The 20121-nt window shown below is 36.0% G+C and overlaps 2 protein-coding genes across 2 annotated transcripts in view; one reads left to right on the plus strand and one right to left on the minus strand.

Moving 5' to 3' along the window:
• The window catches only part of LOC141480414 (uncharacterized), a 388666-nt gene that overhangs the window by 178172 nt on the left and 190373 nt on the right, over nucleotides 1-20121 (minus strand). The window lies entirely within an intron of this gene.
• The window catches only part of LOC111511015 (intermembrane lipid transfer protein Vps13), a 1108316-nt gene that overhangs the window by 79668 nt on the left and 1008527 nt on the right, over nucleotides 1-20121 (plus strand). The window contains 1 exon segment of the mRNA XM_074170346.1: nucleotides 19709-19901. Coding sequence (XP_074026447.1) covers nucleotides 19709-19901 — 193 coding nt within the window.

Raw genomic sequence — 20121 nt, forward strand, 5'->3', positions numbered from 1 at the left:
ACACGTGGTCAGAAAAAATATGATTAAGATTCATATCATCTTGTTTGAATAGCACAATAAAATTTGCATTATCTCGAATCAATTGTTTCGGGACTCGTGAATATGTTTGGGCTAAACAAAAGCAATCCACATTTTTGTGACGACCCATACTGAAATATGATCGTATAACATTCTGTTTCTCACACATCACATCATCGAAAATGAATATTGAATCGGTTTTGGCATCTGAAGGCTCTACTATTTTAACTGCATTATTGGCGAAAGTGTAAAATCCCAATCCTTCAATTGGAGCTAATACTTCACGTAAATACTCATATTTGGGTTGATAAAGGGACTTTGGATAAAGATAAACATTTGCAAATCGTAATCCTAGAGGGTGAGTCAGTAGAGAAATCATAACATTTGTCTTGCCGCAATTGGAAGGTCCGATAATCAGACCACGGATGGATAGTGGAAGTAAGGATCCATGACGTTGTTTCACACCGCTTTCCGATCCGCCACCAACTTTTTCATCGAAATTATCGATGGAAAATTGGTACTTCTGCTTTAGTATGCGCATTGTATGACAGTTGGAGATTATATAAGTAGGTCTCCATATCGATTCCTTTATTTGAATGGGGGTTATGATCCGATGCAGATCTCCTGAGCGGCATTCAAATAAATCTGGTGGGGGGTTGGTCAATTCCCTCATCAATAGTCTACCTTTCGAATTACACTCACCTGGCTATCAGTATTGCGGCCCTGGCACCAAATTGCAGAAAAGATTGGCGAGAGGTGATCCGGGTGTCAATCAACTGGATTCTGCATGTCGAAAACACGATATTGCATATTCACAGAATCCTAACAACCTTCCAGCTAGACACATAGCGGATCAGGAGCTTGCAGAAAGTGTTTGGAATCGATTCAAGGCAAAAGACGCATCTATTGGAGAGAAAGGAGCCGCTTGGCTAATTACGAATATAATGAAGGGGAAACGGCGATTTGGTATGGGTTGCGAGTCACCATCCAAGCAGTCACGAATACAGAAAAAAAGGGTCCTACCAAGAAAAAAAATCAAAAAAACTATTGAAAGATTCTAAGGTGACAGCTTTTGGTTCTGGAATCGTTAAGAAAGTGCGTGGTGTTCAACACAAAGCGGGCGGAAGTGAATTTGTTGTCAAAAATTCTAAAAGAGCAGCTGAAATTGCACTAAAAGCAGCACGCAAATATACGAGGGCTGCGGGTGGGAAAAAGAAAATTCGCACACCGCGAATCATACCCATTCCTGAAATTGGTGGAATACTACCACTAATTCCAATTTTTGCTGGTTTATCGGCGCTAGGTAGTTTTGCCGGTGCTACAGCTGGCATAACAAAAGCAGTACAAGCAGCGAAAGCGAGTAGGGAGCAATTGAGTGAGGCAAATTGACATAATAAAAACATGGAGGCGATCGCTCTAGGTAAACGAGGAAGCGGTATCTACTTGAAGCCTTACTGTAAAGGATTAGGAGTCTATTTGAAACCTAAAATTTCAAAAACCTCATAGATTTGCTACCTCAAAGAGCTCTCTCCAACATCGACCTCAACTATCATGCTAAGAAAATGATGATTCCATATTTTCGGGGGGTGTATATGCGTGACGATTTGCCAAAATCGGGACCACTCCGATTTGAATCTGCCATAGTAAATTTGGATAGTCGACATGGTCAAGGGACACATTGGGTAGCATACAGAAAAAGTGACACATCAGTGAAATATTTTGATAGTTTCGGTGATTTACCCCCTTCAAAAGAATTGATTCACTATTTTTATAGGGGTTCAAATCCTATCAATATTATCACATATAACTATGAGCGTAAACAACAATCCAACACAGTATGGTGTGATCATTTGTGTTTGGAATTTCTACAGAGCAAGACATGAAGATAACACCAGCGCAGGACAGGGAAAGTATCAAGAGGATGAGTCATTCATTGATCGCATATTCCAGAGTACACATTTTACGAGAAATGAGTAAATAACAACTCGCTGATATGCCGAAAGAGGTGTTGATTGGGTGTGCATCGCATGAAATTGCATCTGTATGGGATAAGTTACCACAAAATCTACAAAATGATATTGATGTCTTAAAGTATCAGTACTGCGAAGACCATCAGAATAATGTCAGCGGCAACAGCAATAATTCCGATGTGAATGATGGGCCACCTACAAGAAAAATTTTCTGTTGTTATTGTAAAGTGAATGATGTGAATGTAGTCAAACATAATGGGATGGAAAATCTGGACAGACCACCTAAAAAAACGACGATTACTCAACAATTTCTGCTGTCAACAATAAAAAGACATGAATCATTGAAAATTCATCATGTCATGTCACGCACGTTTTCATTGTCGGGACACTCTAGCGAGTTCAGTGCCAACTTCTACCCACCCATCGAATTGGATAGTGGCGCTAATTATGGTCTGGGCTTACACGGTTTCTATTCCTACAACTCCATATTCAATGTGGATGTGAAAAATAATGTTATCGCCTATTCTAAAGAAGCTAACTCACCTCCTATCATTATAAAAATTCCACCTGGAGCATATGAAATTGATAAAATCAATAAGGTAATTCAAAAATTCATCAAATCCAAAGAAATGCAATTGGAAAATGGAGCTGAGGAGAATATCGATGGTGTATTTCTCCTACACGCAAAAAACAACACTCTGAAATGTGAAATGAGGTCGAAATATTACATCCATCTCAAACATGAAAACCCTATTATTATTCGTGTGGATTGTAATGTCACAGCTGGAGCATATTCAAATGGTGATGAAATCCATAGCATCTTTGAATTTGATATTGATGTAGAGCCCGGTTACAAACTCACCAAGGAACCGCAAAATATTATTTATAATGCAATCCAGCCTGGCGGTCGTAAGTACCTCGACAATATCACTTTACGCATATTGGATGATAATGGTAATCTAATCAATTTCAATGGTGAAAAAATAATAGTTAAATTGGAACTGATTAGGCTATAACGATCATCATTTCTCATATGTTGATTCACAATATCGACGACCGTCATAAGTGTATCACAAAAATGAGTGGTGAAAGCATCGATAAGTTTGGTCGCAGAAGTAAGGCAGTTTCAAATACTTTGATATGGAAAATAAACGTTTGAAAAATATAGCCGAGCCTGAAGAGAGTACGGATTGTGTTAATCAGGAATATGTTGCTTTTTACATCTCAAAGATCAGAGGAGAATTAGATTCTGATATTGATAAAATCAATTTGAGATTAGATGGCGTAGAAATATATTCCGCATCAGTCAGGGAAGATCTCATTACGGTTGGGCTGAAATTAGTGGAAATTGTAAAAAAGTGTGAACATATGGAAAAGGATATCAAATCGATGCAATCTGATATGAGAAAACAACCCTCGATAAGCATTCAAACAATTGAGCAAAAACGATGGTGAGCGATGATCACCTGTGAAAAAATCAGTATAAAGCAGGAGTTGACAAAATTTTAACTCAGTATTTATCATTTCCTAACGCTGAGCAGATGATAATAATTGATAAAGCTATTGATTTCACCATAATTGTTTCTAAAAAATGGGGTTGTGCTTCAATAGCCAGCGATTACAGCAGCGGCAGCAGTTGAATCGGCGCAATGCATTTGCTGAAGACTATGATCATGTGCATTTAAAGAAGAGAAAATCTTAAAGTCGATTCATTCCACGTATGCCCGCCTAACGGTCAAGATATAGGCCTAGAGATAGTAGTTTGAACTTTCTCAAATCTATTGGCTTGAAGGTGCGATATAAAAAATAGTAATAACATGGCGACCATCACCACGAGTGGTAAGCTGGAGGTATTCGAGGAGCCCATTTTTGATCATTCTCTAATCGCCTTCACGAGCATACATATAAACCGTATGGATCACCATATTACAAAAATTCAGATGAAATCCGAATCCCAATAAATTTGCAAGACCTTATACACGATATTGCAGACAGTTACATTTATATCGAGGGGAAGTTCACACCATCCGATGCCACGAAGCAGTGCAACCTATCCAATAACGCCCTCGCCTTCCTCTTCGACGAAATTCGCTATGAAATGGGTGGAGAACAAGTGGCCGTTGTTCGAAAACCCGGCATAACTACCGCAATGAAAACGATGATATCATTTGGAAAAACACATGCAAATTCCCTACTACCAATAGGATGGGGCCTTGATGTGAATAAACAAGATATATTGGATTCCGTCAGCAATGTATTCAGCGGTAAATTACCCTTGAAGTATCTCATGGGTTTTGCTGAAGATTACAACAGAGGAGTATTGAATGTTAAGCAAGAGCTCATTTCGATTATTGCACGCTTATTCAAAAATTCCTTTATTGGAGAAGTAGATGCTCATTTGGAAATCAACAAAATAGAATGGAGAATCGGACACATCGTGCCGGAAGATCGTCAAAAACTGAAGCTATTGAACCGCGTCAATAAAAATGCGAATAATTCAAAAGTAAAGGTGGCTTATCGTATATGGGACCTCTATGAATTACCCACACTTCGTGACACATCCTCAGATATTTGGGCCGTGAAGACAACCAACAGCCTTGAAAGACCTCGATACATCATCATCGGCTTTCAAAGCACCGACCAATCTGAAAATATATCAAAAGATGTGACGAAATTCATGCATGCGAATATTAATAATATTCGACTATCTCTAAACTCTGAAGTATACCCATATGAGCGTTTGAATCTAGATTTTGACAAGAAGTTAGACTCGTCAGCCTACTATGCATATGAAAACTTCCAACGCAGCTACTACGATAAAGCTATGAGTGAGCCGATGATGGATATTGGTAGCTTTCGCAACAATTCACTATTTATCATCGACTGCTCCCACCAACCCAATGCTATGAAGTCATCTACTGTCGACATCAAAATAGAATTCGAAACACGTGAAGCAAGGTGAAGTTTCCAGCAAACACCAAAGTATATGCACTCATCCTACACGATGCTGTTTTGTCCTATAATGCCTTAAATGGCTCTGTTCAGACTGGATTGTAATAAGATTGACATGTAATTCACCATGGAGTATTCAATATTGATAAATAATGAAACACTCAATAATTATCTTCTGCATTTTATTTATCAAACAATCAGTTATAGACAAACATTGATTGAAGCATGATTTTATTTATAACGTACATAATAGATTTCAAATATTCACAACACCATTATTTAAAGATTTTCCGGTTGTGGGTTGGTATTCTGCGGATATGCTGTGAAGGAAATGCTTCAAGTCTGCTTCAATTATTAGTTCACAGAATTCATCCAAATTTCTGCTTCCATACGAATATTTATGGCACAGTGCCACACCAAGCTCATATTTCTCGCTGAGCTCCAAAAGTTTTCGTACCTCTTCAGCATCATAAAATACACTCAAATCATAGTTTGATGAGTGAAGAGCGTCAAAACTCAAGTCGGCTAATTCCCAAGCCAACCTCCTTATTGCAGAATCCAAATTGACTGCTTCCGGCCACTCTTCGGCTGAATATTACATCCACATGTTCGTACTCTGAAAATACACAAAATGCATTCATTAGTTTGGAAATTATGTTGCAAAAAAAGCACTCACTTGAAATTTGATCATGTTTGAAGCACGGGAGCTAATCCATATTATACATTAATATACCATATTTCTACTATTTACAAATATATTGAAGTTATATTCAATCTAAAATATCGAATTTGACTAGTGAGCAGGTTTTGGCACCAATATAATCCTGAGAACTTTGACCCATATATGTAAAAATGAATTTGGCTTTGATGAATTCGCTTCGTGAATCATTTCTTCCGTAAAATGTTCGGTGACACGTTTTGGAAGCCATGATTTAAAAGAAGTATTATTTTCCTCGTCCAACAAAACTACTTGAATGGATTTACCATATCGCGTGGATAGCATCGACATCTCCTCAATTTTATAACCTTTATCGATAGTCAAAGATATTAAAGGCTTCTGCTCCATAGCCACAGTTTGTTGAATTATTGCAGAATTGATCTTCTCGATATTAAATTTCAAATGATCCATTCCGAATATAGTGGAATTATAGTATAGAAATACAAAATATATTCACCTGGATTGCTATGTATACTCCTGACGTAATACTCTCTGTCACTTTGCGGCACTACTTCTATTCGAGTACGTTGGGTTATTCAAACTAATGTGAGATGGTGATCCTCCGAACATTTATAGAACTTGGTTGAAGAAGAAGAAGAGGGGTTACTTCTTTACCACAAGCTGGGTGTCCGAAAACACGACTCCAAAATAATATTGTCTCTATCGCGTGACGTAGTTGGAGGTCATTCAAGGTCAGACACAAAACACTCCTTCAAAGTCACTTTGGCTACGTTGTGTCGTGTAGGTTCAAAACTTCAAGGAAGCCCCGTAACTGGCTCGAGTTCATTCAGAGTCGAAGTCGCCTTGTTGAAAATATGGAAAGTTAATGGAGGTCATTCAAAGTCAAACCCAAAACACTGCCTCAAGGTCACCTTGCCTGCGTTGTGTAACGTTGAGCAAGGTCGTTCAAGGTCAAACTCGAAACAATCGTTCAAACTCACCTTGGTTACCTTAGATCGTGTGATGCAAAACTAGCTCGAATTCATTGGAAGTCAAAGTCACCTTGTCGAAAATATAGGGAAAGAATGAAGATCATTCAAGGTTATACCCAAAACAGCACCTCAATGTCACCTTGTCTGCGTCGCCGTATGACGTAGGTCAAGGTCGTTGAAGGTCAAACTCGTAATACCTCCTCAAAGTCACCTTCGCTACTTCGTGTGACGTAGAGGTCATTTCAAAGTTAAAAGTGAAATCGAATTAAGCTAACTACTAATGCGATTCGAGGTCATGTTGCTGGCCATTCAGAAATAAATATTTTAAGAAAGCGGTCACCGTTTTATTTTTCCCAACCAGAGTATATGTCAACTGGCGACGAGTAGAATTACACTTATGTCAGAACCCACAAATCTAAAGGATTTTTAAAATTAAAATTTTGCCGAAATTTCAAAAATGCAGAATCCATGATATTAGTGACAAATACGAAAATTCAGTGCTCAAGAGAGTGACTGGGAATAATTATTACTTGGTGAACGCTATTACGGATGATGCTAAGCAGAAAGCAATTTTACTTAATGCTCTGAATGAAGATGCATACAAGTTGATGTACAATCTGTGTTTGCCAAGATTACCTAAAACAAAACGTACAAGGAACTTACGGATATATTCGATAAATATTTTAAGGTATCTGAGTCTCTTTTTGTGGCAAGATCTGAGTTTTTTGCTTGGTTTAAAAACCCACATGAAAGTACAAACGAATGGGCAGCGAGAGTGAGGAATTTGGCTGTGAATTGCAAATTTGAAGAAGCAGTTATAGACATGATGCTGTGAGACAGATTTGACGTTGATTTTGATAAAGGTTCAATTCAGCCCAAATTATTCAAGGAAAACTCGATGAGTAAGTTTGCCGATGTTGTTAAAACAGCAACCGCAGAAATGGCAGCAGTTGATGGTTCATTTAGCCAGCATCGTACCGTCAAGATGGAGCCAGTAGTCCACCACGTAACTTCTAGGAAGTATCAAACTCCGACGTCACCCAAGCAAGAAACAACCAGAGTGAAGGTAGGTGAAAAATGTGAGTGTTGTGGGAGAGCGAATCATTCAACACAAAAATGCCTTTTCTGAGAATACATTTGTAATTTTTGTAATAATAAAGGACACCTAGCTTCTGTCTGTCCAATGAAGAAACATAAGGGCAAAAATCAATCAAAAAGTATTTATGAACAAAATTTCATTGAAAGTGAAGAATTGTTTTTATTTAAAAACATGAAAATTGAGAAAAATCCATTTATTATTGATATTTGTTTAGACTACAAAATGTATGCTTTCTAGCTGGACACTGGAGCTAGTATTTCAGCTATTTCTGAAACGTTTTATAAGTAAAATTTTTCAACTTATAAATTGTTACCCCCAGATAAAAGCTTGATTGTTTACACTATAATGATATTGTTAAAGATCTGAAAATTTTTGTTATAAAACAGGATGGTCCTCCTATTCTCTGTATGATTTTGGTATAAGTGAAGTTAATTTTTCGAACGACTCTGATATTGGTATCAGAGTCGTTCGAAAGTTGAAGACGTTTTTTCTCCCGGTTAAGGGACATTTGATAGAGGTACTATTTCTCTGAAATTAAAAGATCAAGACATTCGCCGAAATTCATAAAAGCACGCCCCCTTCCTTTTGGAATTAGAGATAAAGTTGAAGCGGAATTAGCTTATTTAGAAAAGTTAGGTATAAATCAAACCTGTTGGTTATTCACCGTGGGCGACACCGATCGTACCCGTGATTGAAAAATCAGGATCCGTTCGAATTTGCGGTGATTTCAAAATAACCTTAAACCCCGTATTAGAGATCAGTTGAAGATTTATTTTCAAAATGGCGGTGTTATCTTTTAAAAAATAGACCTTTCACAGGCGTATGCACAAATTTGTTTAGACAAAAGTCCAAGGTTTTGGTTACGATTTCTGTTGTATTATTGATAAAAACACTACTCTTTTCCTTTTACAAAACGACTTTTATTTACGACTTCCACGTTGTTTAACAGAGTAGTAACAAAGTTTTATATTCAACTCAAGGACATTTTTATGCATCACACACATGATCCAAAAATATATATCGTTAATGTAGAAAACTTAAAAATCTGATTTGTATCGCCATCTATTTAATATGGACCAAACTAAGGCTCAAACAGCATTTCATTTCAGCGTAACAATACAGATTTCTATGAAGATTCTTAACAATTTCAACTCATAAGGGTCTTTTTCAATATCAAACATCGCCGTATGGTATTGCATCCGCTCCTGCAAAATTTCAGAAAATAATGTCTTCTGTAACACAGAATATTCAGGATTTTTTTGTGTTTTTTAGATGATATCTTGATATGTGAAACGGATCGAAATGAACACTTAGATAGATTAGACAGTTAATTGCAAGATTGTACAATGTTGGTTTGAAAGTAAGGCCGGAAAAATGCAGTTTCTTTCAAGAAAAAATTAGTTATCTTGGTTACGTAATAGAAAGACGCGGTTTGCACACTACAACGCCATAAAAAATGCACCTGCTCTAAAAAATGTAAAAGAATTGCAATCAGTCTTAGGTATGATCAATTATTACGGGAAATTTGTTCCTAATTTGGCCACGCTTCTTCACCCGTTATATAATTTATTTGAAAAAAAACTAAATGGGTATGGTGTAGAAATTGCGAAAATGCTTTCAATAAGGTAAAAGATATTTTGATGTCTTCTGATGTTTTAGTTCATTTTAACCCTGATTACTTGATTAAACTGACTAGGATGGATGCACGTCCGTATGGGGTTGGCTGTGTCGTTTCAAACGTTTTACCGAACGGTTAGGAGTTCCCAATCGCGTACGCTTCACATACTCTTTCAAATGCTGAAAAAAATTACCCACAAGTAGAACGCGAGGGATTGGCTATTATTTTTGCACTTTGTAAATTTAATCACTATTTATATGGCCAATAGTTTACACTGGTCACTGACCAATAAACCCCTTATTACTATTTTCAGTCCAAAAAAAGGAATTCCACAATATTCAGCCAATCGACTCACAAGGTGGGCTTTCATTTTGTCCAATTACCATTATAAAATCGAATATGTAAAATCAGAAAAAAATATAGCAGATTTTTTATCTCGTTTACCTTTAAAAAATGATCATAATGAAGTATGGGAATCTGTTGATGTGGATTATGTAACTTTTTTGCAGATAACGATTTGATTTCTACAAATTTTCAAACGAAACAATCACCTACTTTGAAAGATAATGTTCTTCAAACAGTAATCAAATTTGTAATTTTATAAAATTCGACATGAACTTATCATTGAGAATGAAGTTTTGACTTGGAACAACAGAGTGGTTATACCATAACAGCTGAGAAAGCAACAAAATTACATATTTCTCATTTAGATATCATTAAAATGAAAAGTATCGCCAGAACATATTTTTCTGGCCAGGAATCAATAAAGATATCGAGAACTAGCAAAAAGTTGTGAAAATTGTTCAGTTAATAAAATTAGTCCTCCAAAAACAAATCTCAATCCGTGGACTTTGCCTGGAGAAGTATTTTTTAGAATCCATATTGCAGGCGAGCAGCATGTTTGAAATAGGAGAGAAGGTTATTGTGAAAAATTATCGCAAAGCGAATACATTTACTTGAATATCAGTGGAGGTACAAACAATTATAGGAAAGTGTACATAAATTGTTAAAATTCCTGAACTTAATAAAACTTGGAAACGTCATACGAATCAAATCAGAAAAACTAAAATACAAAGTCACTTGCCCATTATAGAAGTTTCCACCCAGAATAACCCATCATTACTGAGCGATCAACCATGTAGTTCAACTGTTATTTTCTGATATTTCTAATGATGTTTAGTCAAATAATTCAACACATGTACTTAGAGCTAAGAGAATAGTAAAACCCTCAAATCGTCTTACATATGATAAGTAGTTTTTTTGTATATAATTATTGCAATATGTACGTTAGATACTATATCCTTATATTGTAATTGAGAATATTATTATTTTTTTGTAATGGTTTTCAATTGGTGTCGAAGAATGTGATATATTCACGAGTTTTTCTAATGACAATAAAAACTAGCATACCGGAGTATAAAAAACCCGAATGCGATTCGAGGTCATGTTCCTGGCCATTCAGAAATAAATGTTTAAAGATAGCGATCACCGTTTAATTTTCCCCAACCAGAGTATATGACAATTAACATCATTATTATTATATTTTATTTCTGTTTTCTAAATTTTACATGGTTCATTCTCATCTTCATTCTTCAGGAGTTGAATACTTCTTCAAGAGGGGTAGAAAAATCACAAAACAGGCGACATACGCCCAGTTATATGCTACCCCACTCTGGAAGAAGCAAGATTAATGTTGTATAAAGATGTATAGGGTGTCAATTGGAGAACTTCCCACCCTTAATATCTTCCGTCCAGTAAACGATGTGAGGAATCGAAGAAACAGGCCAATTTTATTGTCAAGGGGGACACTTTCAAGGACTATTTATAGCCCTTGTGGTTCAACCTCCTAGGAAAGGTAGATGTTTCCCTTAAAATTTTAAATGGGAAGAGGGGTCAAGTGGCACATCATTTTGTTTGGCGTTCCATTCTGCTTTCAATGGTACCCTGACTTATTATTTTTTTATGAGCATTTTCAAAAAAATGGCGTTCTAAACTAACAGAAGTAATTATTAGTACGCCTATACTAAGATGCATAGTTTGACCAGAACAGGTAGGAATATTAGGTGGTACCGTTCCAACACTTTATTAAGGGTAACATTAGCCATTAACCCCATAAATTTACATCAAAAAGTAATCTAACAGTAAAACGTAGATGGTAGTAAAGTTGTGTCTAGTAATTGCTAAATTTTTAATTCTCATCGCAGATAGTGTACAGATAGCCGTCCTTTTTTGTTACTTCTGCTGTAAAAAGTTTCTGTTTTCAGTCAGAAAATTGGTTCGCAAATTTAAACGATGTGGTAGTATTGTACATATAGTTCTACCCGTTGGGCTGTTTAGTGATTACTTTAATAAGTAAAAATTATTTGAATTCTTCTAGACAAAATTGAAATGATTGTAATTTATGGAGAAGGGCAGTATGTCTTTTGAACGAAAGACAACTAAATTGTAATGTAAGTCATCGGTATGTGCTTGATTTGGTGAATAAGTTTTACGAAACTGGCTTCAGCTCACAACATTTGCTGAAGAGCTTACGAGCTCCATACGATCAGTATCAGAACAGACAGAAATGTCACGTGAGACTGTAAGAAAAGCATTGAAAATGCTTAAATGTCATCCTTATAAAAGGCAGATTCTTCAAGAGCTCCACGAGGATGATTATGATAAAAGAAAAGAGTTTTGTGAAATCATGTCTCATCGAGCCAATACCATCCCTAATCTTTTGTTAAACGACTGTTTCAGCGATGAGTGTTCATTTTTTCTAAATGGCAATGTTAATAAACAAATATAATGTCGCTTTTGGAGTGACGCAAACCCACATATTTTTCGGGAAGGGCATGACAACACCCACAAAAAGTTAATATTTGGGCTGGTATTCTTGGAAATGCCATTGGTCCATTATTTCTGGAAGAAAACTTGACTGGCAATCTGTACCTTGAAATGCTTGAAGAGACTATTGATCCTCTTATAAATCACGAGCTAGAAACTCGAATGGATGCAGAAGGTAATGAACTTTTGCAGGAAGTTCCCTTACACTTCCAGCAGGACGGTGCTCCACCTCATTATTTTATTTCCGTACGATAGTGGTTAAACGAGATACTTTCGGATAGATGGATGGGCGAAAGGGGAGCAGTTGAATGGCCTTCGAGATCACCGGATTTAACACCCTTAGATTTCTGTCTTTGGGCATCTTAAATCCGTTATTTATAAAACACAACCTTCTGATATTGAAGAACTCAAAGACGAATTACAGCAGCATGCCAGTCAATTCCTAATGAAGTTTTTCGTAATGTTAGAGGGGAGTTTAAAAATAGACTTTATCAAATAGATGACATTTCGAACAGTTTCTAAGATAAGCGTACGTAGATTTTATGTTCGAAATGCTTTCTCGCAAATTAAATTTTCATTTTGTAAAAGGACAATAACCAATAAATAGAAAATTCATTATGTCATTCAAGGGTTGGAACGGTATCACCTACTCTTCTAACCATTTTTATTAAAAGGAGTCAATACAATAATGCATCTCCGAACAGGCAAATTCTAATTACATGTATAAGTTAAGAACGCTATTTTTCGGAAAATGCTCATCAAAAAATAAGTAGAATTGAACGTCAATCAAAATGATGATCCACTTGACCCCCTTCCAATTTAAAATTCTAAGGGAACATCTACCTCCCCTGGGGGGTTGAACAGCGAGGCCTACAAATAGACCTTGAAAGTGACCCCCTTGACAATAAAATTGACTTGTTTTTGCGATTCCTCCTTTTGCTTACTGGAAGGAAGGTATTAAGGGTGGAAAGTTTTAAAATTGACACCCTATAGACAGACTATAGTAGAAAAAATTACAAATTTATTTTATGTGGTACCCATCAATAGATGCTTAGTGAAAAAAATGTATTTTTCCTTTGTTTGGCCGATGACATCCACCTTTTTTTATTGGTGCATAACTCTTTCATGAACAAGTGACTCTCATAGCCGCTTAAATCATGGAAAATTATTTGGAACAGAATTTGTTACCTTGTGATTCACATTATATCGACAATATGCAGCTCCATATATTTTCCTTCTCGTCAGATGACAATGGTCTCTCACTTTGACATCACCCATTTCGAAGGGTTTTTCACAAATACCACAGTTATCAGGCGGTTAAAAATGAATTCTCCTCCGAATTTTTTAATGACTATTGGCTGCGATTCAAATATTTATAATAGATAGCACTCAGGTCAGACTCCAGTATGGTTACTAATACTTTGGCAGCATACGCCCCAAGATATAGAGCAAATTTGGGCTGAATCATCGAAATAACAACGAATTCGGTATGAGATTGAGTAAGACTCATGAATAAATTATTTACTCGTGAAAGAACTTGTACGATCCATCTCATTTGTATGTGTAGGCTTCAGAATTAATTCAAAGTCGACAAATTTCAATATATTTTCTGAAAAATATGTCAAATCATCCATATCACAAAAATACATTCTATGTGATGAAACTAATTTTGATAGATCTTTTATCCAGCAATAATGGCTATTATCAGATTCATGTTTAAATAAATATATATGGCGATACCATAAAAATTGACTGAACAATTATTTATATTCTCAAATCTCGGAATATCACGTAATTTCATTGGAAAATCTATACCTTCAACATTTGGTACATCTCTGAATCATGGATATGATCGTACTTCACAACTTCTCATTTACTCTGGTCGCAGCGCTGATGTCACCGCCCAAGCGAAACAGAACTGGTCTTCATTCCTCACATTGAGATCCACTGGAAAGGTTATATTTGTTTGATGTTTATATCGATAAACACAACTTTTTCCACTTGTTTCGCTTGTTTCATGACTGAAAACTTTCAGATTTATATAGATAATGTATTTGAATCACGTTCCAGATATTCCGTAGCTTTTGGTGACAACGTGTTGACAAATGTCCTATATATCTCCTCGAGGTCGTTAGATTGCACAAAAATTTGATTTGGACTGTTGAAAGACTTCACCCCCCTAATATATTCTGCGTTCGAAGTATGTACCTCCCAAACAATTCCATGTTCACTTTCAAGGCGTTATGAACTTGCACCATTTGATCAATCAAAGTCACAACTTTCTGCCTGCGGAATGCGGATTCTTACTTTCGACCCTGTAGCTAACTATCTATATTCAAATGCGCTATTGATGATTTTCACACTATCTCTGAAGTCTGTACTCTAACGTTCTGTTCTCCAAAGTTTTGAGGTGTAAATTTATCCTTTTCGCAGGCCGCAGGTACCATTCTATTAAAATAGTTAAAAAATCTCTGAAATGCACTTGATAGGGCAGAATTCACTCTGGGTATTTTTGCTGGGGGACCTACAGCATCATCCGGCCTGCAGGACTGCATTTTGTGGACGACGCATGTCATCTCTACGGTTGAAACTTTTACCGCACCTATCTCAGTGAAACATTAGTAGGAATATTCAGTACACGCGATATCAAACTGACTCTTGTGAGTGAGTGGCTCCTCTTTAATACATTCTTTTAAATGGCGGGGGATGAAGGTCACCCAAAGTCAAACAAAAAACGCACTCCAAAAGCCTCTTCGTCCATGCAGTGGAAGGTCGTTCAAGGTCGAATCTATAAATCTTCGAAATAACTGCGTGACACGGCTCGAATTCATCCGAGGTCTAAGTCACCTTGTCATAAATATGACTCTAGAAGCCATTTCGTCCACGCAGTTGAAGGTCATTCAAGGCCTACTCCTTGAAACTTCAAAATAACTGCGTGAATGGCTTGAGTTCATCAGAGATCAAGTTCATCTCGTCAAAAATATGTGACGTGTATTAAGGTCATTCAAGATAAAACCCAAAACAATACCTTAGTCACCTCGTCTGTGACGTGTGAAGCAGATCTAGGTCGTTCAAAGTCAAACTCACGACACTCGCTCAAAGTCACCTTGGCTACGTCGTGTGACGGAAGCCAAGGTTAAAAGTGGGGGGAGGTTCCGAAATCAGCTTGAACCAATTACTGTTTATTATCATTTGATACTTTTCTTTCTCACTATGATTTGATCATTCAGCGGGATTTAAAAACTGAACGTAAGGCAACTTCATACCGTACAAGTACTGGACCCGAGGAACAAGGTTATCAGTGTTCTCTTGCAACTAAACAATGCCAGTGACTCTGTCGTCGAGTCATGTAACAAGTTGTTCTAAAAATTGTCTTCAAAGCAGAAGCCGAAACGTCGAAAAGATGATAGTATATATCATTGTCATACCGATTTCATTTTAAGAGCAGCACCTTGGCTGCATTAACCTTTCTTCATTTCATATCATTTTTAGAAACATGTGGATTCGTTTTCCGATGACAGTCCAGGATAGCTTCGCAAATTTCTGCTACCGCAGTTGTCAGTTGATTGGTCAAACCACCAACACTGACATAAAAACTTGACAAGTTGACTTGGGTGTCACACCAATAGGTGGTTCCACTTATGTCTCGCTTGCGATAACGCAGTTATTTTCATCAAGTACTTTTCTTGGTTATTCAAATTTTGTCTTCAGTCGAGGATCGCCTGCCCGGTACGGACGATGCCAAATAGGCTTAAACAGCTGTCTACTGGTGGCTCCTAAATTTAAATCAGCATGGCAATGATCAGAGTACTTAACTATTAATCTTTTGATTTTCATGTAACTGTTTTCCAGCAGCTTGACTGTATTAACTTTTCTTGATTTTATATATCGTCGGCTTAATCGCTAGACTGCGTAACTCCATTCACGAGAAATGTTCAGGAGAGACAAATAACTGAACAAACATCACAAAAGTAGTTATAACGCAAAATCAATGTAGACAACTGATGGAACCAATTGAATAACATGTAGTTACAATCATTAAAGTAAAACATTACACAATTCAATTCAAATATTCGAAATTCTTCAAACGATATTGGAGTTATGCACTTTACTGAAATCAATTTTGGAATAAGAATGGAGATAGGCATCTGGTATACAATTGAAAAGGTAAGGAAATGGAAACAAAGATTTAACAAATTTATTTTCTGAACATAAAAAAGAATAGGTATTATGAAAACAAGTACAAACATAATTGAATTAGTTGTGGAAATGTCAGTCAAGAATGATATATTTACTCATGTGGTAACAGATCGTAAAATTCATGATAATCACGCTCCATACTGAGTTTCAATTGTTGCAGATGTTGATATTTTTCTGCTTTTATTTTTAGTCTCCTCTTATGGAGCCGAGGCAAAGCATCAACATCAACTGCCTCAACTTTATCAAAATTCAATCTCAATGGTAATGTTTTCCAACACTCTGTATGTCGAAGCTTATAAAAAACACCATTTTTGGAATATTTCAATGCTTTCAAATCATTAACTGTTGGGGCACCACATACTTTTCCAGGTCTAATAGATTTGAAGAACTTCAATTTATCAAATTTTTTAAAGAAATCATGGAGCCGATACTGTACTTTGTAAGGTGTCTTCTGGCATGCTGTTCTGCAATGTATACGTAGTCAGCTGGGACATTGATTTTTTTTATTTCGAATCTTTCTTTCGATAACAGAATGTACACTGTCTACTTCCATTTGAGTATGGCCTTTTTGCAAGTATTTTTGAATCACAACTATACCTTTCCTGATTGCAAAATTGAATAAGGCATTTGATAATGTTGTATTACGGTTCTGGTACCCACAGCCTTCACTGTATATGATTATTTCTCTGTGATCCTCCAATGGATATAATTCAAGATGTTTTTCCAAGAACGATACAATAATGCTTGAAAACTCGTTACCGCTCAAACCTCCTTCGGACTCATTCCACAGAAAACAATAGCCTTGGTGTCGTTTTATATCAAAAATCGTAAAATTATGTACTATCAATTTAGTTTAATAGTATAGTGATGATACATTCGATTTGGGACAAAGTAGCACAGACTGTATATCCATTGTGAATACTTCGTTATTCGAATCTTTGTCTTTGGCTTTTTCCAATCTAGCTTCATTTTTCAGTTGGACATGTTCATTGTATTTTTCCTCTGTTAAATTTCCTGTCTCAAATGCGACACATGTGTCACATAAATATTTTTTAGGTTTATATAATGACAGGCGATTCTTATCAAATTCTTTATGAAAAGTAGCAATTGATACGGGTGTTGCATTATGATTTAGACAAAAATCTGATTTATACACATTATATAAATGGAAGTGGAAGCTCTGCAGTAATGCGATTCCAATTTTGGCAAATGATCAAAAAACTTATGCAGCAATTTGACATTTGTATCACGAATGGTTTCCTTGGACTCTGTACTTGATAGTTTACATGGTTGACAATTTTCTATAAAGAGTCGCCCATTTTTTAATGACCCATTCTTTCACACCAAGTGTATTCAAAAACATTGATTTACAAACTCTGAGTCTACCATGACCCAGATAAAACTTGTTTGAGTAAGTTCTTCTGGAGTTCACATTTTCTCCCCGTTTCCTTGCTACTTTATCAACAGAAACATGATTTTTAACGAACACTTTTTTTTCTTTCCATGTATACTCCCAAAATTGTTCGAATATTTTTCTTCTTTCTTCATCTTGCAAACATCTACATTGAAATAATGAATTTTTTTTTCCACTCAGTTTACAATTACACGAAGGTTTCATAGATCTAGGCTCTTTCAATAATGTATAATTCCAGTTTCCATTTTGTCGTTTTCTTCCCAGATATGATTTTCCTTTCTCTCTATCCAAACGATTTCTATTCTCTGACCATTTCTTTTTATCTGAGGCGTATTTTGTAGAACGTTTTCGTTTCGGGATCTCATCTTCCAGACTTTCATCTTCGAGATTTTCATGTTCCAGATTTTCAACATCTTCTTCTTGGTTTCGGTGACTCATAATGCATTCAGTTGAATCAGATCTTTCCATTTCGTGTAAATCAGGTTCAAAATCTGGATCAGAAGCTGCATCATCTACGTCCAGTTCTGTTGACAGGTTCAATTCATTATTTTCACATTGCAGTCCTCATTTCCATAACATCACATTGTCCTATTGAAGTATTCTTCGTGTCATTGTAAGGACGCATCTCATGAAAGATAGGCTCATTCGGATCTACTCGAATGTCTTCCAGTATGAAATTCCCATTTTCTGGTACTTTTATTATTGCATTTAGAAAAATTGATTTGGTTAAGACTAATTTTCAACTTCATGACGTAACTCACCATTGTTGTTTATGAATACTACTTCAGCTTGTTGAATAGTTGATATTGCATCCATAACAATGTTATTTAAAACTATTTGATCAGTTCTTGTTTCATTATTGAATCCATATTGATCCATTGCGGAATTATTTCCGTTCAACTCTACCTGAATATTCTAAGATTGATTAAATCTTTCACAATTTTCACTATTTTTTTCTGAAGATGTTTGCGAATCTATAGCAGAATAGGTAGATTTCGCCTGGGATTTTTCCAGAGCCTTAAATATTCTTTGTATCCGACTAGACATTTTATTTGGAAAACAAATGTGATCAAAAACCTTACCCAAGAGTTGGTGATATAAAATATAATAAATAATGATTATTAATAATGTTGACTCACCGTATATCAATGATCCTGTGAAACAAATATAACCAATCCATAAACAGAAAGGTTTTTACAAGTCTGCATGAACACGCGGCGTACCCCGATTAACATTCGATAAGACTGACGGACTTACGTATTTTTCGTACCGAAATTGGCGCGATGGAATTACGCACTTTTATATTACTACAATATCGAGTAAAATAATTTTATTTCGGATATACGAACAATTCCATCATATGTGTTGACAATTAACCTACCAGATGGCATCAAAACCCTATTTTGGACCAAAAGTGGAGTTACGCAGTTTACCCATTAAGACGACAATATATAAAGATAAATAGATAAGTATTATTCTGACATTCCCATATTGATTTCAATTAAAGAGCCACCGGTAGACAGCTGTTACAGCCTATCGGGCATTGTTAATACAGGGCAGGCGGTCCTCAATTGAAGACAAAATTTTAATAACCAAAAAGAAGATGAAAATAACTACGTAAACACAATCGAGCATAACCACCTATTGGTGTGGCACACTAATAGGAAACACTCCCACAGACCGTAGTTGGCGTCTTCGATAAAAAAACAATCAACATTTGTGGATTTTTCACCAAATCTCTAGAATAAAGAGAACGAAATCGGACTAGAACTCTTAAATTGACAACTTTGCCACACTTCCACCGACTCATTATCTCTTGCCTTTTACAAGATTCCCATATTGGGACTCGTATTTGATTAGCCCTGTAAGTTTCCAGGCTATAAACTTATTGAGTATGCATATTCACTATATATGAATTAATCTTGCTTTATTGTTATGGAAAATGAACTCTGTGTTTTTAGGTAAAGCCCGAAGATAAAGTGAGGATTATAGAATGCGAGAAACTTTTGGATTTGATAAACATTATCATCATAAGACAGAAAGTAGAACTAGAAACGGAACGTTTGACACAAGTTCAAGGAAAGAAACGATGGTTTGGTTGGATGTGGAGCAACTCTTCAAGCTCTGACCTAGATGATACAAATACTGGAATACGTAAGTTTGTTTCTGTTGATAATCTAAATCGTAAAAATAGATAGATAAATTGATATTTCATTGATGATAAACCAAAAAACTTTGAAGTGATAAGTCAGTATGTACTGTAGATAAATTAAATCATCTACACTACATTAGTCACAGGCAGCATCATATATATTCCTGTATGCTTTAGAAATATATTTGCAATGGGAAATTACTTGAGACTGACTGGGTTATA

The sequence above is a fragment of the Leptinotarsa decemlineata genome, unplaced genomic scaffold (assembly GCF_025532065.1).
Source record: "Leptinotarsa decemlineata unplaced genomic scaffold, Ldec_3_MD MMD2_P_RNA_scaffold_8, whole genome shotgun sequence".
NCBI classification, from domain to species: Eukaryota; Metazoa; Arthropoda; class Insecta; order Coleoptera; family Chrysomelidae; genus Leptinotarsa; species Leptinotarsa decemlineata.